General features: G+C 38.3%; 1 protein-coding gene and 1 pseudogene across 23 annotated transcripts in view; one reads left to right on the top strand and one right to left on the bottom strand.

Annotated features, from left to right (window-relative positions):
* Window positions 1-351: 351 nt before the first annotated feature.
* On the bottom strand, window positions 352-2,119 carry LOC120854838 (annotated as a pseudogene).
* Window positions 2,120-9,378: 7,259 nt separating this feature from the next.
* MARCHF7 (membrane associated ring-CH-type finger 7) overlaps window positions 9,379-27,415 on the top strand; it is a 47,931-nt gene continuing 29,894 nt past the window's right edge. For 11 of the 23 annotated variants that reach the window (XR_005719081.1, XR_005719079.1, XR_005719082.1 and 8 more), the window contains exons 1-2: window positions 9,379-9,871; window positions 25,602-25,766. Coding sequence is in view for 13 of the 23 variants with exons in the window: in XM_040229191.1 (XP_040085125.1) it covers window positions 25,614-25,766 (153 nt within the window). In the remaining 10 variants the exon portion in view is untranslated. The remainder of the gene's footprint in view (window positions 9,872-25,601; window positions 25,767-27,415) is intronic. The other 12 variants (XR_005719080.1, XR_005719083.1, XR_005719077.1 and 9 more) reach the window with 3 other exon arrangements.

The raw sequence follows: 27,415 nt of genomic DNA on the forward strand, positions 1-27,415 counted from the left end.
ATTTTTGTCTTTTTCTGTTAATGTGGTATATCAAATTAATTGATTTGCATATGTTGAACCATCCTGGTGACCCTGGAATGAAACCCACTTGATCACAGAGCATGATCCTTTTTATATGTTGTTGGATTCAGTTTGCTAAAATTTTGTTGAGGATTTTTACATCTATATTCATCAAAAATATTGACCTGTAATTTTCTTTTTTGGCAGTGTCTTTGTCTGGCTTTGGTATCAGGGTGATGGTGGCTTGACACAATGATTTTGGGAGAGCTCCCTCCTCTTCAACCTTTTGGAAGAGTTTGAGAAGAACAGATACAAGTTTTGTTCGGTGGAATTGCCCAGTGAAGCCATCCAGTCTTGGACTGTTGCTGGAATGAGTTTTTAAATTACAAATTCTACTTTAATTCTAGTGATTGGTCTGTTCAAATTATCAATTTCATCTTGATTCAGTTTTGATGGGATGTATGTTTCTAGAAATGTGTCCATGTCTTCTAGGTTGTCCAATTTGTTGGCATATAACTGTTCACAGTATTCTCTTATCTGTCTCTTATGGTCGTGTGTGTGTGTGTGTGTGTGTGTGTGTGTGTGTGTGTGTGTGTGTGTGTGTGCATGCTTCTAATTTTAATTTCAAGTTCTAGTTTAATTTAATTCTAATTTCAAGTTCTTTCCAAAAACAAGGCCCCAGGAAATCCCAGGTTCAATATGCTCTTAGGCTTGGTCCACTGCTGTCTTGTATTCACAGGTAGGTGTTCATTCACCAACAGTAAAGCCCAGGATAGTTGTGATAAAACAGGACTTCCTTCTTCATGGCATGAGCCCTTTGCTGGTTTCAGAGGTGGACAGTGGTTATCAGAGAAAACACACAGGAACTTTTCCTTGGAACTGAGGTGGGATGAGAAGTGTTTGTTGTGAACATCACTATGTTTTCCCTGACCCTTTGCCTCCAGTTTCTGAAGATATATTCTAGCAGAAAACAATCTTCCTTGAAGATAGTGAGTGAAAATTTCATAAAACAAAAACACACACTTCCAGTGCACTCTGTTTTCAGGTACACTGGGTTTAGTTCAGCTGCCAGATGAGCTGACTGATGGGTTCACCTCAATAGCCAGGTGAGCCTACTTCCTTGATGAAGCCCACTCTATTCTTTGTAGTGTGATCAGCCATTGAGAGTTGGAAAGGGTGCAGAAATCCTGCGATCACCTGGAAATTCTTCCCTGGGAAGGCAATTTCATGAATGAGGTCTTCTAAGCAAATAACATCAAACTTCCCCAGGTGCTTCTCAATCACTGTGTTGTCTGTCAGAAGGATGACCTTGTTCTTGACCTTGGCTTGTCCACGTTTCAAGATGAGTTCCTGAACAGACTTCAGATTTGGAAATCCCCAGGTCACATAAGATCCACAATACAAAGCATCTTTATGGTTGGAGGAGTCACTTTCATAAAGACATCACTGAAAATCTTATTCAGGCAAAATCTTGCAATTGTCCTCTGCACCAGAGAACTCACCCCATTAATCCTTTCAATGTACAACAAAGGCCAAGGAATGTTTCTCTGGCACTTCCAAGACACAAGGTTTCATTTTTAGCCATCTGAGCTGCACCCTGTCCCATAGTTGCCGCTAGGAATCATGCATGAACCATTCTAGTCACTTAAACTTGATCTCTTTTCATTTCCTCTGCTCCTTCCTTTGCAAAAGTGCCTGTTTTACCTGGGTGGCTTTGAGGGCCTGATAAGCCGCCTTCTTCTTCAGGAGAGTCTCTGGAATGAAAGGGATCTTTCTTCTTGGCTCTTCCTCCACCATTTTTCCAACACTGCAGCTACTACTCATGTCTCTCTTGTGGTTTTAAATGAGCATTTTATAGGATTCCACTTTGTCTCCTTTCCTAGTCCATCAGCTATAGTTCATATTTTGATTTTTTACTGGTTTTATTAGAGTTTTTAATATGCAAGTCCAAATGCACTTTCAAATAACACTACTCCACTTCATATGTAGTATACCTCATAATAACAAAATAATTCTAATTTCTCCCTCCTATCCTTTGTTTCACTGCTGTTATTCATTTCACTTATCCCTGGGTTGGGAAGATCCCCAGGAGAAGGAAATGGCAACCCACTCCAGTATTTCTGCCTGGAAAATCCCATGGACAGAGAAGCCTGGAAGGCTACAGTCCATGGGGTTACAAGAGTCAGACACGACTTAAGAGACTAAAACCAAACAAACATATATGAGAATGCTGTGCTGTGCTATGCTGAGTTGTGTTTGACATTTTGTGACCCCATGAACTGAAGCTAGCCAGGCTCCTCTGTCCATGGAATTTTCCAGGCAAGAATACTGGAGTGGGTTGTCATTTCCTATGACAACATATGAGAATACATAAGCATACTTAATACTTCCCAGGTGGCGCTAGTGATAAAGAATCCACCTGCCAATGTAAAAGATGCAAGAGACGCAAGTTGAATCCCTGGGTCAGGAAGATCCCCTGGAGTAGGAAATGGCAACCCATTTCAGTACTCTAGCCTGGAAAATTCCATGGGCAAATGAACCTGATGGTCTACAGTCCATGGGGCCACAAAGAGTTGGACATGATTGAGCAACTTAGTATACACACACAGAAGCATATACATATATAGATAAGACATATACCTAACTGAATATATTGTTGGTATTATTATTTTTAACATGGTGCTGTGAACTCAATTAAGAATAAAGTAAATAAAAGTTATTTAATCTTTACTTTTTCCTTCTTTAATGTTCTTCCTTTCTTTATGTAGATCTGAGTTTCTGAACTATATTATTTTCCTTGTCTCTAATGAATTTCTCTCTATTTTTGGCAAGGCTGGTCTACAGGCCACAGACTTAATTTTTGTCAATTTTCCCTTCAGTTTTGAAGGCAATTTCACGTAATACAGAATTCTACATTGGTGGTGTTTTTTTCTCCCAACAGTTTTGTTATTCCAGTCCACACCACAGTCTTCATGTTTATGTGGCTTCTGAGGAGATGTTGGATGTAATTATTTTGTTCCTTTATAGGTAAGATTTTTTTAAACTCTGTCCTATTTCAGGTTTTTTTTTTTTATCTTTGACTTTTTAAAATTGAAAGTGATATACCAAGGTATAGCTGTGGGGGATATTTATCCTGCTTGGTGTTCTCTGAGTTTCCTGGATCTGTGGTTTGGGGTCTAACATTAATTTGGGGGAAGTTCTCAGTCATTTTTCTTTCAAATAGTTCTTCTTTTCTTTCTTCTCCTTCTGATAGTCCCATTACATCCACATTAAACCTTTTCTAGTTGTCCCATAGTCTTTGTGTAAGCAGATAGGGTGGGGGTCCCTGGAGAAAGAGAATGAGGCATGGCTTTCTTGACATAAGGGAAGACATTTTTTACATTAACCATTTTGTGATCTAATCCTGGCCACAATGCTTGCCTTTGAACAGGTCTCAGTAATTAATCACCTTAAAAGAGGAAGAACAAACAACTGTTATCAGGCAAGAGAAGTAACAACAGCAAACTCTCAATTTTGTTTCAGTGGTAAAAATTAGCCTACAGTGCTCAACCATCAGATCAACAGGAACCTAAGGGATGAAGACATTGATCTTCTCTTTTTTCTTTTAATAATATAATTTATATTTTATCCCCCAGAATTTATCTTTATTAATAACTTTTCTTGAAATATTTTAGAAATATTGAGATAATATGACAGCATTCTATTGGAAAAAGCTGCCTTAAAATGTCTTTATTTCTTGCTAATTCCTACAAAATTTATACGAAACTGATGCTTTCTAGGAGTAAAAGAACATTTTCAAAAATCTTTCTCATCTAGGGGACTCTACATTCTCTTTTTTAAAATTTTATTTTACATTGGAGTATAGTCGATTTCCAATGTTGTGTTATACTCTGTCAACTTAACTAGTTTCCCCTGAGGTCACTGTTTATTAAGAATGGACTGCTCTGGTGTATTTCAAACTGGTTCCTTTCTCTCTCTCCATCCCAGAAGCCTGATGGGATTCTTCTTTGATTTTTATTGTGGAAATAAACATTTATTTCAGCTTAATTAAACACAGTCTAGAAAATCTAGGGTATTACATGATACAATCTGGGAATAGGCAATATTTAAGTTTAGCTAGCAAGCCCAAAATTATAAAGAAATCACAGACATATTTTACCATATGAACATATGGCAAAATAAATGGCAAGACGCTTGCTCCTTCAAAGAAAAGCTATGACAAACCAAGACAGCATATTAAAAAGCAAAGATATCACTTTGCCAACAAAGGTTCATATAATCAAAGCTATGGTTTTTCCAGTAGTCATATACAGACGTGAGAGTTGGACCATAAACATGGCTGAGTGCCAAAGAATTGATGCTTGCAAACTGTAGTGCTTGGACTAAGTTTGGTCCCAACCAGTCAATCCTAAAGGAAATCAACCCCAAATATTCACTGGAAGGACTGCTGCTGAAGCTGAAGATCCAATACTTCAGTCACCTAATGCAAACAGCTGTCTCACTGGAAAAAATCCTGATGACAGGAAAGATTGAAGACAAAAGGAGAAGGGGGTTGGCAGAGTATGAAATGGTTAGATAGCATCACTGACTCAGTTGGCATGAGTTTGAGCAAATTCTGGGCGACAGCGGAGGAGAGGGGAGCCTAGCACGCCACAGTCCACAGGGTTGCAAAGAAAAGGACACGACTTAGTGACTGAACAACAGACAGAAGACAGTTAAAGAAACAGTGAAGGCAGGACAGGGTAGTAATATCTGTGACACTGAAAAGAAATGATAGGACTTCCCTGGTGGTCTAGCGGTTAAGAATCCACCTGCCAATGCAGGGGTCAGAGGTTTGATCTCTGGTCCAGGAAAATTCCATGTGCTGCGCGGCAACTAAGTTCATGTGCCGTAACTGTTGAGCCCTCACTCTAGAGCCCGCAGCCTGCAACTACGGAGCTCTCATGCCACAATGACTGAAGTCTGCACATCTAAAGCCTGTGATCCGCAACAAGAGAAGCCATTGCAATGAGAAGCCCATGAATCGCAGCAAGAATAGCTCCCATTTGCTCACTGCAACTAGAGAAAGCCCATGTGCAACAAAGACACTGCACAGAGATAAATAAATACATAAATAAAAAGAAAGGATAATTGATATAAATAAGGATTTAGAGAAAAAGGTACCTTTGATTGCAAAATTAGATGAATATGCACATGAAATTTGATGCTTTTATCAAATAAATGGAAAAAATATCTACATGAGTATTTCTCTCTCTGCATGTGTGTTAACTATTCTTTTAATATTGTATTATGTGAATAAAAAAATGAAGAATACTAAATTTGCAAGAATGTTTATGAAATAGTAAATAGAGGTAAGAGAGCTAAATAAAACAGGTCAATAAAAAAGAGCTAAATAGAAAGGGAAGAAAAAGGGGGAAGGGAAAAAAAAAAACAGCCTATACTAAAATAGCTAGCATGTATGACACATTGTTACAAAATTACAAACAAATGTAGACAAGAAAAAAATTAAGATTATAAAGGACATTGCAACCAACTTGCCATATCCAAGGAATTCATATAACTATTTATTAATAGATGCCCTTCTGCTCAAAGTCTCACAAAATGTAGTCCAACATGGACATGAGGCAGAGTATATATAGTCTTGGTTATTATCAATCTGAAGTTGTTATGTATGTGTTCAGCTTGACTGTACTAAAGGGACAGGGGTCAGCTCAATCTAGTTTTATGGTTTATTCCGGGGGTGATCAAACTCTCTACAAAAAACCAACTAGTAAATATTTCAGGCTTTCTGGGCCATATCATCTCTATCATAACTACTTATCTCTGCCACTGTATGTAAAAACAGTCATAGACTGCGATGGTTAATTTTATGTGCTAACTTGGGGAGGCTAGAATATCAAGTCATTTAATCAAAATCTAATTTAGGCATTGTAGTGAAGACATTTTGTAATTGTGAATAGACAGATATGTATCATATACTATTGGTTCTGTTTCTATGGAGAACTCTGACTTATACACAGATAATACATAAACTAATGGGCCTGGCTGTGTTCCCCTAAGACTATTTACAGTAACAAGCAGTGAATCCAACCTTTAGAACTATCAATAATAAAAGACAGTTGCTTTTATTAAAAGCTCTATGTTTTGACACTGTGAAAGGTGTTTCATACATGGATCCAAGTGTCTGATAAACTGAGAATTATTTCTGACCAGACCAGATATTCTGGAGCAGCAATGTGAGCAGGAATAACTTTCCTAGAACCAGTGAGACCATAAGCTTAAGCTTAAGAAAGAGCTTCTCAGAGAAGGTTTCAAGATGGTATTCTTTTTTTTTGGTTTTTATATTGTTTTCTCTACTGGTTTCGGAGATCAAAAGTTATTGCTGCTGCTAATCCAACAGAAGTCAACCAAGAGCATGTCTTGGATGCTCATTTATTAAATGGAGCACCTTTCAATTGTTCCTGAAAAGGGGAAATTCTTAATTCACTAAATCAAAGGTTTTTACTTTTGGAATAAAAAGAATTTTTTACAGCAAAGATTTAAAGCGAAGGACCTTTTAAGTAACATGTTCCTTAGAAGGAAGAATCTTCAAACTATAGACTGTTATTCAATAATAATAAGTACCATATACTTAAGAGTTAGTTATAACTTTAAATAGTAGATTTTTAATTTGGTTGATGCCACAAGGTTCCCTTCTCCAGAATTAATAAAATTCCCACTTAAGAAGAAATTGGCATTCTTTGTTTTCAACTTAGGGACACTCCCCCTCCCACCCTGCATAAGAGGATCCTAGGTATTATCTGCTGTTCCACAAAAGTTTAAGCAATGACTACATTTAAAAATAAGTTGATTTATAAAAAGCAAATATAACCACATCTTTTCAAGATCACATCATTTATGCAAAGTGGAGAATATCTATAAAATTGCCCTTACCATAGAAAAGATTCTTGGAAGGTTAGGTTGTGAATGATATGGGGAAAACAGAAACTTTAAAATTCAGTATCTGAAAGAGAATTCTAACCTATCAGGTAGTTGAAGAAATATTCAAGCATAAGAGCAGAGAGTTGTTATGACCATGACCAAATGACAGACAAATTTATAAAGTAAAAGGGGATAAATGAGTAAAAGTAAAGAAGACCATAATTTAGAGAAGAAGCCAAGTTCAAAAACGGAAATTAATAGGTTGGTTTGGCAAGTGGTGAACAAAGATATTTATATACAAAAAGTTATCAGAGTTGATCATAAGGTATCAGAGTTGATCATAAGGATAAAAATTTCAGCAAAGAAAGGTCAAAAGGGGGGAATTTGTGCAAAAAAAGACAATCATGGGGTCTAAATTGGTCAGAAAGTTCTAATTTCAAATAATTTCCCTGTCAAAGCATTGGTCCTGATTTTAAGTTCAGAAAATATAGTCACTCTATTTGTATCTACAATCTCTATCAAATTGTCTTTAATGTAGAAAATCTCAATAATTATTGTCTGATAATGAGAATTATCTTGAAACTCAAATCAGAGAAAGTACATTAAAAAACAGTATCAACTAACAATTCTTAAACAAAAAAAAATACTTACTCGTGGTCTTTATTTACTAGCATCAACAAGACACTAATTTGGAAGGTCTGCTTAGCCTAAGAAATTGGTGCCACACTCACCTCTTCTGATATTATCAGGGCTGGGTAGGCATGAAGTCACAATCTGCCAAAACCTGAACCATTCTTGACAGGTTTGAGGTTTCTGTAGAGAAGTTACCTCTACCAGGTCTGACTGCCATAGCTCAGGAAAATGGTAGTCAATCCTTCTAGTGTAGAATGTACCTCAGAAGATGTTTAAGGGACCTACGTAATAAGCCCCAGAAAGATAATATTAGTAGTGATTTAGACATGGAATGTAATAGCTAACAATTATGGAATGCTATGTTCTAAGAACTGAGGCATTATCTCATTAAATCCTTTTAAAAACGCAGTGGGTATTCTTCATTTTACAGACAGTAAAGAATCTGCCTGCAATGCAGGAGACCTGGGTTCCATCTCTGGGTGGGGAAGATCCCCTGGAGAAGGAAATTGCAACCCACTCCAGTATTCTTATCTAGGAAATCCCATGGACAGAGGAGTCTGGCAAGCTACAGTCCATGGGATAATAAAGAGTAGGACAGGGCTTAGTGACTAAGTTAAAGATTTAAATGCTCAAGGACTTCTTTGGCAGTCCAATGGTTAAAGACTCTGCTTCCAATAGAAGAGGCGCAGGTTTGATCCTTGGTTGGGAAACTAAGATCCCACATGCCCAGCAGACCAAACAACAACAACAACAACACAGAATCGCTCAAGATCACAAAGGTGGGGCAAGGCAGGGTTGGGTTTGAACTTATGCAGTACGGTGCTTCAGGATGTGTATACCCATAACTGTAATGCTACAGGTACAAAACAGGTTGGAGGAAGAAAAAGTTTTCTATACAAGGCAAATCAATTTTCTCAAACTTAGTCTCTGTTCACTTTATCCCACATCAGGTAGTTAATCTTCAAATCACATTTTAAAAAGTTAGACTGGCATTTATGTACCAACCTTAAACAATATTAATCTTTAATATTTTACAATTTATGTTAGTGAAGCATGGACAGTCTGTTAGTCTCTAACACTGAGTGAAACAGAGATGATACTGATTAGTGCACACCCTCCAGATAAAATGACAAAGAAATACACATAAACTTCACACTTCATTTATTGAAATCATTTGTATCCAATGAATTCCTTAAGTAAACCAATAAAATAAGTCAGTTTACAAGTGTCATCAGTATGCCTCCAAGTTTCAATAACTTATTTTTACCGGTGAGTAACTTACATGTTTGATACCTTACTCAAAAGCCACATATCACCTAAATCCACAGAAATGGTGGTTTTTCCCTCTAATCTACTCTCTTAGTATTCTTTTAACATCTTGGTTTACCACATTTACAGTTGTTTTTTTTTTTTTAAAGTTTCGTCTCATTCTCATCAGACCATTTATCACACAATTTTCCTCCCTCTTTCTAAGTGGATGCATTTTTACCGCAAAATCTGTAGCTACACTACCAAAGATTAGTGCCACGATTTTAAAAGACATGACTGCAGAAATACACTACTACCAACACTGAACTACCACAAGGAACGAATGGTCTGGGACGAATCGGCTCCGACCCTTAAAGGGGAGGGCTCGCTGCCATCACACACGGTGAACAGGGAATGGGAGGAGGGGAGGTTGGAAAGGCAGTGTTTGATTCGAATCAATAAACATTCACTGCGCCACTCACCCAGCGCAAAAGGAAAAAAAAAAGAAAAGAAAAGGGCGGTATTTCAAGCAGTGGGCCCTGCAGGTTTGCCGAAGGGGCCAATATCCTGTGGCGCGGACTCGGGCGCTGGGCAGCAGCAGGGCTGGATATGAGCCCTTCACCAGCCAGGCGAGGGCGGCCAACCAGGGCCGGGCCTCCAGTGCCCCGCTCCCAACGCACGCAAACTCGCCGTCCCAGTCGCCAGCCCGCCGGCCGATCAGCCGCAGCCGCTTACCGGTGGCGCCTCGCTGCCTCCCCGGGGGCAGCCCTTCAACGGTTGCCGCAGTCAGAGCACCACCCCGCGGTGGGGTACGTCGAGCCCGCCCGCAGTTCCCGGGTCCGCGTAGCTCCACCAATCTCGCGAGAACTCGGCGGAGTCCGCGAAGTCGCGGAGAGGAGAAGGGAGGGGCCTCTAACGGTGGAGGCTGGTTCTGCGCCGGATCCGGGAGCTGGGCGGACGCCATTGTGCTTCGTGGTGTGCTGTTCTGCCTCAGGTAGAGGCCTAGAACTCCGAGGAGGAAGGCGGCGGTGTGATCGCTGGGAGCGGGACAAACCCTGTTCAGTGCCAGGTCAGGGGCAGGGGTAGTAAACTGCGGACCTCGGGTTTCTGGCTCTCGGGGAGGTGGTTCCAATCGAGGCCGCGGGTGGGGGAGGGGAGGAAACGAAGTGCTGGGCTGGGGATATCGAGGCCCCTTTCTTCCTTTCAGTATCCGGGTGCAGGCGCTTGATCCGGGACCGCGGGTGATAAGGCGAGCCGGGCGCAGGCCTTCTGTGCTGGTGGCCTTTCGTTCCGTGGTGGGGTTTGTGACGGGTGGCGGGGGCAGGCCGTGCGTCTTCCTTGTGGACGTGTGGCGGCCTAGGGGAAGGGGCTTGAGCCCTGATTTTGGCCTTTGGCAGCCTTCTTTTCGATCGGGGTACGGACGGTCCTCCGGAACCTCACGGGCAGGGAGTGTCGCGAGTGAGGTATTTAATGATCGAGGTGTTAAAGGCGGGGAGGTTTAGGGCTTTGCCAGACCAACCTCGAATTGAAGGAACATTGCCAGCCCTTTATGTAAGGGTAAAGATTTGCTCGTTGATCATCCCAGGTCTTGAGTATCGTGATACTTTGGGATTTCCTTAGTATTGTAGTTCTGTTCTTCAAATAGAAATAGGTGGTGATATGTTTAACAACGTACCTGTTGGTATAAGAAGTAAAAGGAAGGCACTAGTAGTTGAATACAGTACTCCCTCATTTTAATGAAACTGCGTAGTAAAGATGAATGTGTACGCACGCCAAAAATGCTGTAATTCTCTTTTCCTGCGAGCAGATGTAAATATACAAGGAACATCTCTGTCTTGGTAATACTGATAAATTGATCACAACTGGTGTCGTTTGGCGCTATTAAGAACAAAGTGCGAAGTGAAATTGCATTCCTAAGATTATTTTTTTCGATTTTGTAGGATATTTTAGGTATTTTTCATTATTAAAGGAATTTTAAACTCTCCCTTTTTCTTGCGTTAATCTCTTTCTGTCTGGAAATAAGAGATGAAGTTAAATATGAATTTTAGATTTGAAAATCAAACGCTATATCGTTGTTTTAAAAGGCAGACGCATACTGTAACTAGTTGGTTTTTTTTTTTTCCATGAAATAAAATTGTGTTTCAGAAATGGGGTCAGTATTTCATTCACAGCTCTACAGCATTTGTGAAACAGCAGTGACACAGGAGGCATTAGGGACCGACATATGGGTTTGAGTCTTGATTTTGCCAGAATTATTTAACCTTCCTAGAGTTGAAGTGAGGATTAAATTAAATTTAGTAGTGTGTGTAGCAGTCAACATGCTGGGGGACATAATACTTGCAGAGTGAACTTTTGATAAATGTAAACAATTGGAATTCATACCAAAGTCCAGTTTTTATTCATGGATTTTTCAAATTTTACTCTATCTGCAATATGTTCCTCATAGAGTACTGAATGCTTCTCACACTCACAATAATTATATTTATAAAAGTTCTATACTACTAAAAGTTCTTACTTTAGATAAGAACTTTTTACAACTTTTTCTGTGCCCTAAATCATACCACAGATGTAATGTCAGCATGGTCGGTAAGTATAGTCCTGAGTATTTTTTGAAGCTGCATGGTGGGTCAGAGGTCTGGAATAAGGATAGTTATTAAGTATAGGTAATTTCTGTTTCTACCACATTGGCAAGAGAGCTTAATATTCCCAGATAAAGCACAAAGATTCCCTGTATAGGCACATACATATGTTCTATGCGAAGATGTAAGATAATCAGCCTGACTATAAAAAGACATCCATGGCTCCAATTTTTAATCAGCTACATATCCATTTCACACAACTCTTCATCTGATACATGTTCAAGAGTTGCCCAATTAATTTCAGGAAAATAATTTTAAGTAGTGCAAAACTATCAAGAAATGTAAAACAATTTTTGATAGATTGTTGTATTTTAGCTACTAGATTCTAGATTAGGGCTTTACAAGAAGCTTGACACAGCGTCTGCCTTGCACAGCTCACAGTTTAATCATCAGACTAATGTATGAAGAAGTGAAGTCGCTCAGTCGTGTCCAACTCTTTGTGACTCCGTGGACTGTAGTCTGCCAGGCTCCTCTGTCCATGGGATTTTCCAGGCAAGACTACTAGAGTAGATTACCATTTCTTGAGGGGATCTTCCCGACCCAGGGATCAAACTCTGGTCTCCCGCATTGCAGGCAGATTCTTTACTGTCTGAGCCATTACAAATAATTATACATTTAGACTAATGTGTAAACAATTACTATTATCTTAATATAAGTATTGAAACATGGTCCTGTTGTGGGAGCACTGAGAACAGTGTTTAATCTTGGGGGAAATGTTTACAGGAAGTATTACTGGAACTGAGATGTAAAGGATGGTTTGGTAAGGAACCTGTAAATCATGGTATCATGATTTGTTTTAGGAATGTACAGTTTGTTCCCCATAGCTGAAACAGTTGAGTGGAAGGTTAGAGCATGACAGGAAAAGACCTGTACTGTTTTAGAAGGTTAGTGCTCTATGCTTTTGGGATTAAAGAGCTCTTGTGTCCCTAAGCCAAATAAGGAATGACTTTAAATTATTTTTCTTGATACATCCTTCTGTTACTACAAATAATTGTGTTAGTAATAAAAAACAGTGGGAAATGCATAAGTGAAATGCATAGCCTTGTAGCAATCCTCATTTTTAACCAACAAATTAAACTTAACTAGTGAACCTTTTAGCTGTTTAGTAACTGAGTCAAAAACTAATCACATTAGTATAATTACAATTTAAAATGAGTAAAGATTTTGAGTTCTTACTAAGATCTCCTTGAATTCATTGAAGCAGGATTATAGGGAAATAGTTTATTTTCTCATAGTTGTTATTCTACAAAAATTCTATTTTTAATACACTTGATAATCATAAGATGAAGCCGAAGAGGGGGAGCAGGGTAAAGTTATAATTTGAGAGTTGGCTGGGTTACTTTTCATGATCTTAATTTTTAACTTTTCTTTGGTCTGAACTGATGTCAAAGCTGGTTTTTCTTGTTCTCAAAAGTATTTCTCTGGCTCTACTGGTTAGACTAGATAAGTCAAACGCCTGGTTTTGAAATTACCTACTGGTATACACCCTTTAGTCAATAGCTTTAAGAAGAGAAATCTTGAACCTTCAAAACTAGTTTTCATCTCTTTGTTATGATCATTTCACTTTAGTGTTATGTTTGCTGGTTTCAGAATAACTCTAAAATAGTTTCCAGTTACTTAGTGAATGTTGAAATTTGACAAAATTAAATACACTTCAAAGGAGGACAGATTATTTCCAAGTATTGTAACATAGACCTAACATTTTCTCATGAAGATGTTGAACTTTTTTCTAGTTATTTTTTAAGACTTAGGTGTATCTGTGTGTGTTAAATACCTGTCAGCTGAAAATCAAGAGGAATTTTTTTAAAGACCCCAAAACTTCTGTGCTTTCATAGTGTTTTCCTTGTGACTACCCCTAGATTTTATGTCTCCGTGTTCACTAATATCAATAGAATGCTAGGATTTCCCGTTAAGAAAAAAATTTTCCTCGGAAGCAGATGTTTTAAACAAAGGCTATATACCATGTAGAGGTTTTTAACTATGTTTATATTTCTGGGAGACTGTTGGCTGTTGAAATACATTGGTATTTTCTGTAATAACTCTGATCTTCATGCCAGGAATTCATTGCAGAGTACTGTTGTGCTTTTGGTAATTCAATGACTGTAACTCCCCTGGATTTTAAGAAAAAGTCTAAGTTAGACCCTGAAACGATTAGATTTTTCATGAGACTACGTGCATGATGATAATTGTAGGAAAAGGAATAAGTTACGAAGCTTTGCTGTATTGTTACATATACCACCTCAGAACCCTCTGGAATAAAACTAGTATTTACAGTCTTATTACAGTTCTGTGTGCCTGTTGGGTAGTTCTGTTGGTTTTGCCTGGATTCCCTCATGCAAGATTTTTAAGGCCAGCAGGTCCAAGATGGCAGGTGTCCCTCACATTTCAGGCACTTGGTGTTGGTTAATGTTTAGGCTTTGCTCACTGTGGTCTTTTATGGCATGAGGGTTCCAAAACAGCATTCGAGGAGAGTGAAAATGGGAGCTATAAGACTTCTTATAACCTTGGAAATCATACAGTGTCATATTACTTCTTGGCGGCTCAGACGGTAGAGAATCTGCCTGCATGCAGTACGGGAAACATGGGCCCCATCCCTGGGTGTGGAAGATCCCCTGGGGAAGAGAATGGCTACCCACTCCAGGATTCTTGCCTGGAGAATTCCATGGACAGAGGAATTCAGGCAATGGGCATCCATGGGGTTGCAAAGAATCAGTCATGGATGAATGACTAATACTTTCTTAGTCAAAATAAATTTCGCAAGGTAACCCACATTCAAGGGGTGGGGAAATAGATTCCATCCTCTCCCCAGGCAGATCAGCACCATTAGTGTGAAGGGCCATGGGTATTTTGTAGCCATGCTTTATAATTTACCACAGGTGGCTTAGAATATTTTATTGAGAACAGACGTTCTTAAAGATATCATGACTGGATTTGCTTTAAAATAGAGGATGGTGAAATAGTCAAATGTTGATAATTGTTGAAGACTGTTGTTTGGCATGTGGAGGTTTATTATTGTCTTGATTTTCGTGTGTGTTTGAAATTTTCTCATAGTAAAAATAAAAATTTTAAGGCATACTCAGATAATCTAAACTCCATTTTGCAAAGTGATTCTGACCTTATTTTCCATTTCTTATTTACCAGAATTTGCTGCTACTTTTGTGGTGTATAGATATTAAGGGGTATAAACCAGCAGTGCTGCAATTTAGAAAGGAAATTATTTTTAGGAGTTCTTTATAGATTTTATTGTAATGTAAGATAAAAAAAATATCTTTTCATCTGCCAGTAACTGTTTCCCTTATCAAAGTTAGAGTAAAAACATTTTGAAAAAGTTACCCTCCCAGACATAAAGTAAAATGTTAATAATATCTATTTTTTCCCCAATTTTGTATGCATTTGCTTAATATAAGTAAGGTACATAAATTATCTTTACAGTGATTATCTTCTGGTACCAAAATCTGAATGACTTTAAAAAATCTTTCTACTCTGTGTTAAAGACAAATTTCAAATAATGAAAAAGCTAAAGTAATTACCTGTTCAGTCCCTCAGTCATGTCTGAGTCTTTGCGACCCCATGGACCAGCCAGGCTCCTCTCTCCATGGGATTTCCCCAGCAAGAATTCTGGAGTGAGTTGCCATTTCCTTCGGGGGGGGGGGGGGATCTTCCTGAGCCAGGGATCAAACCTGCATCTCCTGCATTCAGGCAGATTCTTTACCACTGAGCCCCTGAGGAGGCCCAAAGTAATGCCTACTAAAGCTGTTTATATGAACATTTTTTACCATCTGATGGTATTGCTTAATACTAGCTATTATTTACTAACTATATACAGTGTGCCAGTAAAGCTCATGATACATCTGTAAAATTGGTATTATTGTTGTTCCCATTTTGTAGGTGAAAAAAATAAAGCTAGTGATATTAAGCCCAGAGTCACACCAAGTAAGGGACAGACTTCAAAGCTTGTGGTCACAAATATTGTATTTACAAGTAGAAGTTGGTGCATATGCTGAAAATTGGGCAGCACTTTGTTTATCTTGCTTTTATCCTGTTTACTGTTTTGAAAAAATTGCCTTTATTAATATATACATTTAAAGTAAAGAGAGTGTCTTAGGTATAGGCTGTTAGTATGAATGGAGTTGGGGCCTTTTTGTTAGTCTCATCATTTGGTTTATGATTACTATGTGACTCATGACATGCTAAACAAGAATATTGTTTTAAGAATGGAACACAGTGATCTATAGAGTAATGGGAAAGGATGCATGTTATTTGAGAGATTCCTTTACAAGCAGAATCATCTATTAAATCAATTCCGCCAATTTCTCTTCACATTTTTTGTGCTCTAGTTCTTTCCTTCTGTAACTAACTAAAAGCACAATAGACTTTCTTACTCTTTCCTCAGTTTCTCTTAAACCCTCTCCTGTATTTGCCATCTTCTGTTTTTCCATCCTTCATTCTGGATAGTTTTCCTCTAGCCTGTTTCCCAGTTCTCTGGTTTTCTCAGTTTTGCCTAGGCTACTGATAAATGCATCAGTTTCCCAGTTTGCTAACGTTAGAGCCATTTATTCATCTGGTTCTGTTGATTGATATCTCTTGATGATGAACTTTTTTCCTTTGTTTTTTAAAATTTATTTTTAATCGGAGGATAATTGTTTTACAGTGTTGTGTTGGTTCCTTATAGTTTTGTGTCTTATAATTTTTGGTTGATGGTGAAATGTTGCAAATGAAAGAACAGTGGAGACTGAGGTCATAATTTTTATGCCTGGATATGGACATATCTTGTCCGACTGTTAGTGTGGTAGATTGAGTTGGTTTAGTCTGTAGTGCAGCTGGGTTTGAGCGTTACTACTGCTTTGGATATTTTTCAGAGTATTCTTTGACTGCTTCTGCATGGTGCTCAGTGTGAAGCTGGAGTGCTAGAGGATTTATTTCAGTATTCTTTCACTAACCTCAACTTCTATAGGCCCTGCATATCTGCACTACAGAGAGGCCTACAACTCGAAGGCTGTTGTAAGTCCTTAAACAGTAAACTGCTATACCTTCTTAGATACTTGGAGGAAAGTCCATGGGAAAGGGGGCGTTCTTAGTTTTATGCATCCTTCTTGAGTTTAGGCAGCCTCTAAGTGCCTGATCCTCAGAGGTGGGGTGGTCCCAAGATTTATGTCCTTTTCCCAGACCCCTGTCACCTCCTCTCCACCAGGGTGAACTAGAAAGAAAGAAAGAAAGTAAGTGAAGTCGCTCAGTCATGTCTGACTCTCTGCGACCCCATGGACTGTAGCCTACCAGGCTCCTCCATTCGTTCATGGGATTTTCCAGGCAAGAGTACTGGAGTGGGTTGCCATTTCCTTCTCAAAGGGAACCTCCCAACCCAAGGATCGAACCCCGGTCTCCTGCATTATTTTAAGGTGGTAGTTCTCTGGTGGCTAAGTGGTAAAGAATCTGCCTTGCTAATGTGCAGATGCAGATTCCATCCCTGGGTTGGGAAGATCCGGTAGAGAAGGAAATGGCATCCCACTCAGGTATTCTTGCCTGGGAAATCCCATGGACAGAGGAGCCTGCCAGGCTGCAATCCATGGGATGGCATAAGCGTTGGACATAGTGACTTAACAACAATTTGAAAGTTAAGTGGAAAAGATGGGTTAGAATTCTGGATACGGGGGTAAAGAATTTAGACTTCATTTTTAAGATAGTAGAGAACAGTTGAAAATCTGATTGGGGAGTGGTGTCATTACTAGTAAGATGAAATAGAAGTGAGAAAATCTCTGGATTAATGACAGATTCCCTTTAGACAAGGCCTGTTGTGCTATTATTAGAGATAAACGTTGGTATACTTAGAGTAGGTCTCATTCATGTAAAGTCTTGCTGAAAAACGTAAAAATTTAGTTTAAATTTGTATTTTAGTATAAGTTTTGTGATAAGTTTTCAGTTGCATTTAGCATGTGACTGAGATCTTGTTAACTTGCAGAGGTGACTTTGGGCACACAATTTTGCATGTCAGATAATGACAGAATTCTTCGAGGCTTTTTACCTAGTCTAAAATAGTTTAAGTTTATTTCCATAGACTAGAGTTGAATTGTACTGTTTATAGGTAGGAGAAACTGTTTTTTGGTCTAAAATTCCTTTATAGTGTTAAGTGAAAGTCGCTCAGTTGCGTCCAACTCTGCGACCCCATGGACTATACAGTCCATGGAATTCTCCAGGCCAGAATACCTGAGTGGGTAGTCTTTCCCTTCTCCAGGGGATCTTCCCAACCCAAGAATTGAACCCAGGTCTCTGGCATTGCAGGCGGATTCTTTACCAGCTGAACCACAAAGGAAGCCCTATAGTGTTAAAATCAGCCACCAAAATCATGAACTTGTTCTTAAAGAGCTCTACAGAGGTTTCCTATGAAGCCTAGCTGAATGAAATTACCTATTTAAAATATTGTCAATTTTTTTTAGTAGTAGTTAACAAGTCACAGGTTTATGAGATGACAGACTACATAAATTTTGGAGTTGGTATAAATATTTGTTTTCCACTACTGTTCTTTATGCCAGTTACTCTTAAAATGCCTGAAAGTAAGGGAGCACTTAAAAGTCACATTAAGACTAGTTGGGTAAACTAGCAGTTAAATACCAGCTTCAGAGAATCTTACAAGTTGAAAAGTTCAATACAGTAAAAATGTAAAATATTGATCATAAGATTTTTATGACTTTGTGTTTCATTACTTTTTTTCTGCATTTGAAATTGAAGCAAGTTCTGAAGAATGAAAAATAAGACCTCTTGGAGCAGTCAGTGCCTCATCTTACTCAGAGATAGATGTGTTGATAAGGAACATGAGCACCCAAGTCCAGTTGATCCAGATGCCTAGGATATGAGTGCGACTCAGAGTAAAATTTGGAAGTGTGTTAATGATCGAAGCTTCATAGCAGTGAGTGCTAAATACAGATTGAGTGGCAAGGCATGGCAGACAGGCACATGCCGCTTCTGCTCAAGCTTGTGCTCCACTATGCTATCTGACTTGACTTATAAGATACAAGTGCAAATTCTAAAGTATTAATGATTTTCAGATGTCAATAGTGGAGCTTTTAATGAAACACAGGGCCTCGTGTGTTTGCATAAGTGGTCATACATTTGTAAAATTAGCCCTGCTGATGTTTTTATCTTGTAACCAGAAAGAAAAAGACCTCAACTAACCAACTCTGGAATCAAACTGAAAGAAATATTTATTTAAAGAAACTGCATAGTGACAAGAGCTTCCGAGGTGGCGCTGGTGGTAAAGAACCTGCTTGCCGACGCAGGAGACATAAGAAACGCAGGTTCTGTCCCTGAGTTGGAAAGATTCCCTGGAGGAGGGCATGGCAACCCACTGAGTATTCTTTCCTGGAGAATCCCATGGACAGAGGAGCCTTGTGGGTTATAGTCCATAGGGTTGCAAAGAGACACGACTTAGCACGCACGCACAGTGACAGAAGGAAAGTAAGAGGCCATTATATATATTGACCATTGAGGAAAGATTGTACATATGCAACTTTTTGTGCTTTACTTTTTCAGTCTTGGTTAAAAGCATTGAGCTTCAGGATACTTTTTTCCAGCTTGATTGGCTTATACTCTTTCTGTTAGAGCATTTATAGCTGTTTAAGTTACATCGTTATTTATGTAGTTTGTTCTCTCCTAGACCACAGCTTCTTTATATTATCTCACTAGGTTCAGTGTTGTCCCCCCATCTCCATCCCTTTGTTTAGTATTAATTTATACTAGCACATGTAAGCATGTGAAAAACTACTTGAATGAATGAACGAACAAACTTGAGAAGATGCCTCATAGTACCTTGTAAGTGGTCTGATAGAAGTTTTTCAAGGACTGCACATTTTATTTTTTACTATTTTTTGTGCTTTTGACCTACAACTTACACAACCAAATTATATAAGTTTTCTGGTAACACCTACATTGTCAAAATTCAATCAATTTATGTAGAGGAGGTTCCAAAAATAGTTTATGCAGTATAAATTACAGCTCTCGGAGGACTCTGCCTCTTTGCCTTCTCCCAAGAGCTTTGTTTTTAGAGATTTCCTACTAGGTTAGTTTCATTCTGCAGGTAAGTATGCAAGTAAGAAGTGAGTATAGATACAGTCAAAGTAAACCATGAGAAGTATGATTAAGAAGCATTATTGTTAAAGAACCAACTGTAGGCCTTTTTAAAAACATATTTCCTGTTTAAAATCCTCAACAAATACAGTCCCTTGTTTAATATTTTTATAGTCTTCTTGATAAAATAACAAATTTGCTACTTGTTAAATCTTTCATGGGCTTTTGTGTGTCACTAACCATTAGTATTCTTTCTACTATTCATAATTCACTTTTTAAATACAAATATTTATATGGATATATAAAAAGTTTATAAAAGCTAAAGGTAGGAAAGATTTACATTAGGTGACTGTATGCTTTATCATCCAAACCAGGCCACTTTTGAGAGACAACACAGGTACTATTAATAATTGCCCACGGATAATGAGCACAAACTAGGACTTTTCTTGCCATAAACTGAAACTGGTCTCAGCAAACCAGGAAATATGGTCATCCTGCTTAAAAGAAAAGCAGCAATCCTTGGCCTCACCCTTTACCTCTTTCCCAGTCCACTTTCCATAGGCAGCTATCCTTAACTTTTAGCTGTTTTAGGAATTACCTTCATATTTCTAAATGATGTGTTCGTGATTTTTCAGTGTGTTATATATATAGATACACGTGTGTGTGTATACATACACACACAGGGTTCTCAGTCATGTCCGCCTCTTTGCGATCCCATGGTCTATAGCCCACCAGGCTTCTCTTTTCATGGCATTTTCCTGGTAAGAATACTGGAGTGTTGTCATTTCCTCTCCAGGGAATCTTCCCGATCCAGGGATCAAACCAGCATCTCCTGTGCCTGCTGCATTGCAGGCAGATTCTTTACCACTGAGCCATCAAAGAACCCTGTCTCCTAGGTTCTGTGTCTGATTCTTTTAATTCTTTACATGCTGGTTTTCCTAGGACCTGCTTGTCATTTAACTAACTTCCTATAGTTTTGTCTTTTGATTGTTTTTAAAAATCTGTCATGTCTGAATATTATTTTCTCCACCTCATATTTAGTTTCTAGATTGGGGTTCAGTGCAAATTTTTTTTCTTCGTACTACAGGCATTGTTTTATTGTCCTCAGAGTTTTTAAAGTTGTAATGAAGAAGCCATTCTGATTTCTTTTGTATTTGACCCATTTTTCCATTCTTGTAAATTATAGTATCTTTATTTCTGGTGTTCTGAAATTTCAAGATGATAAATGGTGCTAAGTGTATAGCTTTTTTTTTTTTTTTTCTAAGTCTATAGCATTTTGAATTTCCATAAGCTGTCCGTTATACTGGTTGCTTTCTGAAGCATCCATTCTTACTTTATAATGAATATCTTTTGCTCCTTTTGAGAATAGTAATTTATTAGCTTCTTTCCCCAGATTTCCTCTGAGTTCCTTTTTTTGTTGTTTATTTTGGGCTTTCTTTTTGGATACATAGTGATCCTTGGTGTTTGTCTATTAGAGGGAAGCACTAAAAAAAGTGATTAGAAATTCACGGTTACTAGTGGACTTCACTTTGGGTTGGATGGTCAAATGACAAGCTAGCTTTGTAATTGAAAGCATTCCAAATAGCAGTATCCAGAAGTGTCTAGTACTTTTGTTTGGTTTTCTGACAGCATTGTAGAAACAGCATCAGAAAAGAGAGAGGTTTGGGGTCTCAACTTTGAGTATGTAGATTTTCTTTTATTCCTTATACTTAACCTTTGCAGAGGTGGTTGTACATTAGGGGAAGGGTTGGTGGTTTACAAGGGAGTTCCTTATTCTCCAAAGAATAAATACCCTATTTTTTGAAAGAATGGAGCTGTGGGAAGAACTGGAGGTTTTACTGCTTCAAGTACAGATTTTAATTTTAATACATGCAACTCCATGCATTATCCCTTTATTATGGTATCTTGTATCTCCAGATAATGATTCTTTCTAGGATGCTACGGCTTACTGCTCTGCTTCCAGTTCCTACCTTTCTATAAAAATGCTTAGGAAATATTATCCTCTCCTGAATTATTCTACCTCTTCTCCAGCTTTTTTTGATTTTCCAAATTACATTGAAATCTCTTGCCTTTTATGATCCTTTTTCCTATTCTTTCCATAGTTAAAGCTTTTGGATTCATCAACTGTCATTTTACAGGGGTTTTGGAAAAAGGGACCGAAATAGGTACATAAAGATAACCTTCTCATGTTTAACTGGGACTTCAAAACTGATCTTTTCTGATAAGCTATCTTTGATTTAATCATGTTCCAAAGTATAGCTTTTTCTCTGGTTCCTCAACTAGATAAGATGAATAATTGTAATTGATACTGGGTTTGTGTTATTATCTTTTTCATGTTTGTTGTATATCTCCTACTGTAGTATAGACCTTTTATTTTGTTGATGTCTTAACTCTCTTTATCCTCTTTTCCCTCATTGGTTGATACCATGTTTTTGGCAGATAGTCTTTTGTAGTAACTTTTAAGGTAGAGCCATATGATTGATCTAAAACTTATCAACTAAGTTAATGAATTGAAAGTGAATTAGGTATTTTTAACTTAAATGTTTAAATTTGAATGTTTTAATACAGCAGATATTACAGTTTAGGCTGCATATCAGGCAAGTAAAGCACATTAATTTCAGTCCACTGCCAGAAAAATATGGGAATGATTTTTGACTTTGAAAGTGGTAATTGGGACAAGTTGAAGACATTATTGTGATTTCTTTTTACTGTTACTTTCTTTTGCCCTTCTCATTTTACTCTCATGGCTGGTGTCATCTCAGTTGTCCACAGGCTGTGCATTGTAAATGTTTTTCCAAGAAAAACTGTACAAGTTTTTTTTTTTCTTTTTTCACTTCATAAAATGTTTTCATAGTTGCACTTACTTGTAATAGCCTAAAACTGGAAACAATCCAGTGTTCACCCACAGTGGAAAAGACAAATAAATTGGGTGTATTGATACAGTGGAATGTTACATAAACCACAGAATGAATTAATCTCACAAATACAGTGTTAGGCAAATGAAGCCAAACAAAAAAAGAGTACATGTTGTAAGAATCCATTTATATCAGTTCAGTTCAGTGGCTCAGTCATGTCCGACTCTCTGCGAACCTATGGACTGCAGCACTCCAGGCTTCCCTGTCCGTCACCAACTCTCAGAGCTTGCTCAATCTCATGTCCATTGAGTCGGTGATGCCATCCAACCATTTCATCCTTTGTTGTCCCTTTCTCTTCCTGCTCTCAAACTTTCCCAGCATCAGGGTCTTTTTCAAGGAGACTGTACTTCCCATCAGATGGCCAAAGTATTGGAATTTCAGCTTTAGCATCAGTCTTTCCAATGAATATTCAGGACTGATTTCCTTTAGGATTGACTGGTATATCTCCTTGCAGTCCAAGGAATCCTCAAGAGTCTTCTCCAGCACAACAGTTCAAAAGCATCAAGTTTTTGGCGCTCAGCTTTCTTTATAGTCCAACTCTCCCATCCATACATGACTACTGAAAAAACTGTAGCTTGGACTAGATGGACCTTTATTCACAAAGTAATGTCTCCGCTTTCTAATATGCTGTCTAGGTTGGTCATAGCTTTCCTTCCAAGGAGCAAGCGTCTTTTAATTTCATGGCTGCAATCACCATCTGCAGTGATTTTGGAGGCCCCCAAAATAAAGTCTCACTGTTTCCATTGTTTCCACATCAATTTCCCATCTATTTGCCATGAAGTGATGGGACCAGATGCTATGATCTTAGTTTTCTGAATGTTGAGTTTAAAGCCAACTTTTTCACTCTCCTCTTTCACTTTTCATCAAGAGGCTCTTTAGTTCTTCTTCACTTTTCTGCCATAAGGGTGGTGTCATCTGCATATCTGAGATTATTGGTATTTCTCCCAGCAATCTTGATTCCAGCTTGTGCTTCTTCCAGCCCAGTGTTTCTCATGATGTACTCTGCATGTAAGTTAAATAAGCAGGGTGACAATATACAGCCTTGACGTGCTCCTTTCCTAATTTGGAACCAGTCTGTTTTTCCATGTCCAGTTCTAACTGTTGCTTCTTGACCTGCATACAGATTTCTCAGGAGGCAGGTCAGGTGATCTGGTATTCCCATCTCTTTCAGAATTTTCCACAGTTTGTTGTGATCCACACAGTCAGAGGCTTTGGCATAATCAACAAAGCAGAAATAGATGTTTTTCTTGAACTCTCTTGCTTTTTCGATGATCCAACAAATGCTGGCAAATAAACTGTAGCTAATGGTGACCCTTGGCATGTGTTGAGGAATGTATAGCCTAAGAAACTTAAATTTTTCTCACTTTTGAGAAGGGGAGGCAGGAAAACAAATTACAGCATGTAGTATGCTCTGTGTTAATAAAAGTATGTGCAAAGTAGAAGCACACTTGATCTTGTTTTAAGGCTCTGCTCAGTAATTGAGTGGGGAATATATAGATTTTGCAGGCATGTACAAAGTCCTGTGAGAGCATACTGTGTTAAGGAGTGTACAAATACTATAGTTTAGCTAATGCTTACAGTATGAGTATTGAACACTAATCTCACATGCAAGTAAAGTAGTCCTCAAAATTATCCAAGCCAGGTTTTAGCAATACGTGAACCGTGAACTTCCGGATGTTCAAGCTGGTTTTAGAAAAGGCAGAGGAACCAGAGATCAAATTGCCAACATCCACTGGATCATGGAAAAAGCAAGAGAGTTCCAGAAAAACATCTACTTCTACTTTATTGTCTATGTCAAAGCCTTTGACTGTGTGGAATACAATAAACTGTAGAAAATTCTGAAAGAGATGGGAATACCAGACCACCTCACCTGCCTCTTGAGAAACCTGTATGCAGGTCAGGAAGCAACAGTTAGAACTGGACATGGAACAACAGACTGGTTTCAAATAGGAAAAGGAGTACATCAAGGCTGTATATTGTCACTCTGCCTATTTAACTTACATGCAGAGTACATCATGAGAAACACTGGGCTTGAGGAAGCACAAGCTGGAATCAGGATTGCCAGGAGAAATATCAATAACCTCAGATATACAAATGATACCACCCTTATGGCAAAAAGTGAAGAACTAGAGAGCCTCTTGATGAAAGTGAAAGAGGAGAGTGAAAAAGTTGGCTTAAAGCTCAACATTCAGAAAACTAAGATCATGGCATCCGGTCCCATCACTTCATGGCAAATAGATGGGGAAACAGTGGCAGACTTTATTTTTGGGGGCTCCAAAATCACTGCAGATGGTGACTGCAGCCATGAAATTAAAAGATACTTACTCCTTGGAAGGAAATTATGACAAACCTAGGCAGCATATTAAAAAGCAGAGACATTACTTTGTCAACAAAGTTTCATCTAGTCAACGCTATGGTGTTTCCAGTAGTCATGTATGGATGTGAGAGTTGGACTGTGGAGAAAGCTGAGCACCAAAGAATTGATGCTTTTAAACCGTGGTGTTGGAGAAGACTCTTGAGAGTCCCTTGGACTGCAAGGAGATCCAACCAGTCCATCCTAAAGGAGATCAGCCCTGGTTGTTCATTGAAAGGACTGATGCTAAAGCTGAAACTCCAGTACTTTGGCCACCTCATGCGAAGAGCTGACTCATTTGGAAAGACCCTGATGCTGGGAAAGATCGAGGGCAGGAGGAGAAGGGGACAACAGAGAATGAGATGGTTGGATGGCACCACTGGCTCAATGGACATGGGTTTCGGTGAACTCTGGGAGTTGGTGGTGGGTAGGGAGGCCTGGCGTGCTGCGATTCATGGGGTCGCAGAGAGTCGGACACGACTGAGCAACTGAACTGAACAGAAATAGCAAGAGTCAAAGGCTCATTCCTGTGGGATTCTGTATAGAGGTAAAATTGAGTAAGGAAAGAGTTCAGGGTTTGGAAAGAATAAGCGGAGGTTTTCCATCACCAGTTTTATCATGTTTCCTTCATTTTATATACAGTGGGAACCTTTGATGAACTTCAGACCTCTCTGCCTTGTAGGAGAGTGATGGTAGTCTCACAGTTTACTATACCAGATTTAGTTAATTTGCATGGTTAATTCTTGATTTTGAACTGATCTTTAAGGAGAGGATTAAGAATCAGAGGTTTGAGTGTTTTCCCAAAGGCCAGTAATCAAAATTTGCATTTCACAGGAAACCTTAAGAATGGAGTCTAAACCTTCAAGGATTCCAAGAAGAATTTCTGTTCAACCCGCTAGCTCTTTAAGTGCTAGGTTGATGTCTGGAAGCAGAGGAAGTGGTTTAAACGATACCTATCACTCAAGGGACTCTTCCTTTAGACTGGATTCTGAATATCAGGTAACATCTTAATTTGAAATATGTGTATGTACAGTCTCATTTTCAAAGTCCTCGGAGCCGTATTATTTTCTGGATTTCAGAAAAGTAGTGGAGTGTGTTTTGAACACCTCAGCTGGATCTGAGGCATCCTGTAATCAAAACGTTAGTATATTTCTGGACACTGATAGACTGTTCCACACTAAGTAGCAAAACCTTGATGTTTTTCAAACTTTTTGGACTTAGGAATTTTTTATAAAGAACTGTGATCATATATAAATGTTCATACTTTCCGAAGACTTGCAAACCTATTAAGCTAAAAACATTTTAAGTATCAATTTAAATTAACAACCTGTTCTTTGATGAAGATACATCACTAACATTCTTTCATATGAATTATAGGGTTCTTATGGTTAGTAATGAGTTGATTGATTCATAATTTACATAAAGTGACATAAGTTCCTTTTATGTAGCTGATTTTCATTAAGACTAATAGTTTTTTTTTAAAAACTAGCTTATTAGTGTTGTAACAATGCTGCTGCTGCTAAGTCACTTCAGTTGTGTCCGACTCTGTGCAACCCCATAGACAGCAGCCCACCAGACTCCTCTGTCTCTGGGATTCTCCAGGCAAGAATATTGGAGTGGGTTGCCATTTCCTTCTCCAGTTGTGTGGTTGTAGTCTAAATGGAATAAATCTGTAGTCATGGATTATAGGTTTAATTCAGTTTATCTTGCCTATCACATTTAAGTTTATTGCATTATTGACTGAAAACCTGATTAAGTCACATACGATTTGCAAAAGTCTAATGTTTGGTAACTGACTCTATAAAGAGAATCCTTTAGTGGAAATGTTTATTTATGTCTTAATATTTATATATCATACAATATACTCTATTAACAGAAGTCACTTAGAAGCATTTCTGCATAGTAATAACATTTTATACAAATGAAATAAGGTAATTTCTCTAGAATGCCCATATCTACTGCCAGCTTGCTAATGTTGTATGTACTGTTTATTTATACTTATTTTAAATGTTGTTTTGACAATGTATTTGTTTTATTCTGTTGGTAGGCAAGAGTATTCTTGCCAGAATCACGTGTCTTTCATTCTGCTGGAAATGTAGGTTAAATGATTGTAACTTTTTTTTCAATATTTATTTATTTGGTTGTGTCAGGTCTTAGTTGTCACATGCAGAATGTTCATTGTATCATGTGGGATCTTGGGGCGCACAGATTCTCTAGATGTGGTAAACGAGCTCAGTAGTTGTGGCTGGTGGGCTTAATTAGTTGCTCCATGGCATGTGGGATTTTTGTTCCCTGACCAGGGATTGAACTCACATCCCCTGCATTGCAAGGTGGATTCTTAACCACTGGACCACCAGGGAAGTCCCTCATTGTGACTTATTAAGAGCACAGAATTGGGGTTTTTTTAATATAGTCTTGAGGAAATTTTGCCTGCTGATCTGTGTCCGGTTTTTCATGATTAGTGAGAAACACAGACTGTAAAACAAGACTAAAAGTCTTGAATATATTTAGAAAACTTATTGACATGCCTTTAAAATATTATTTCCAGAGTTTTCAGCTTGTTCCTAAATAATGTCATAGATTATTCCAAAAGTCTAAACTTTCATTGTGGGAGTTAAACAAATGCAAACATTTTTTTAAAAAGTAAA

Source organism: Oryx dammah, unplaced genomic scaffold (genome assembly GCF_014754425.2).
Source record: "Oryx dammah isolate SB20612 unplaced genomic scaffold, SCBI_Odam_1.1 HiC_scaffold_27, whole genome shotgun sequence".
Classification (NCBI taxonomy): Eukaryota; Metazoa; Chordata; class Mammalia; order Artiodactyla; family Bovidae; genus Oryx; species Oryx dammah.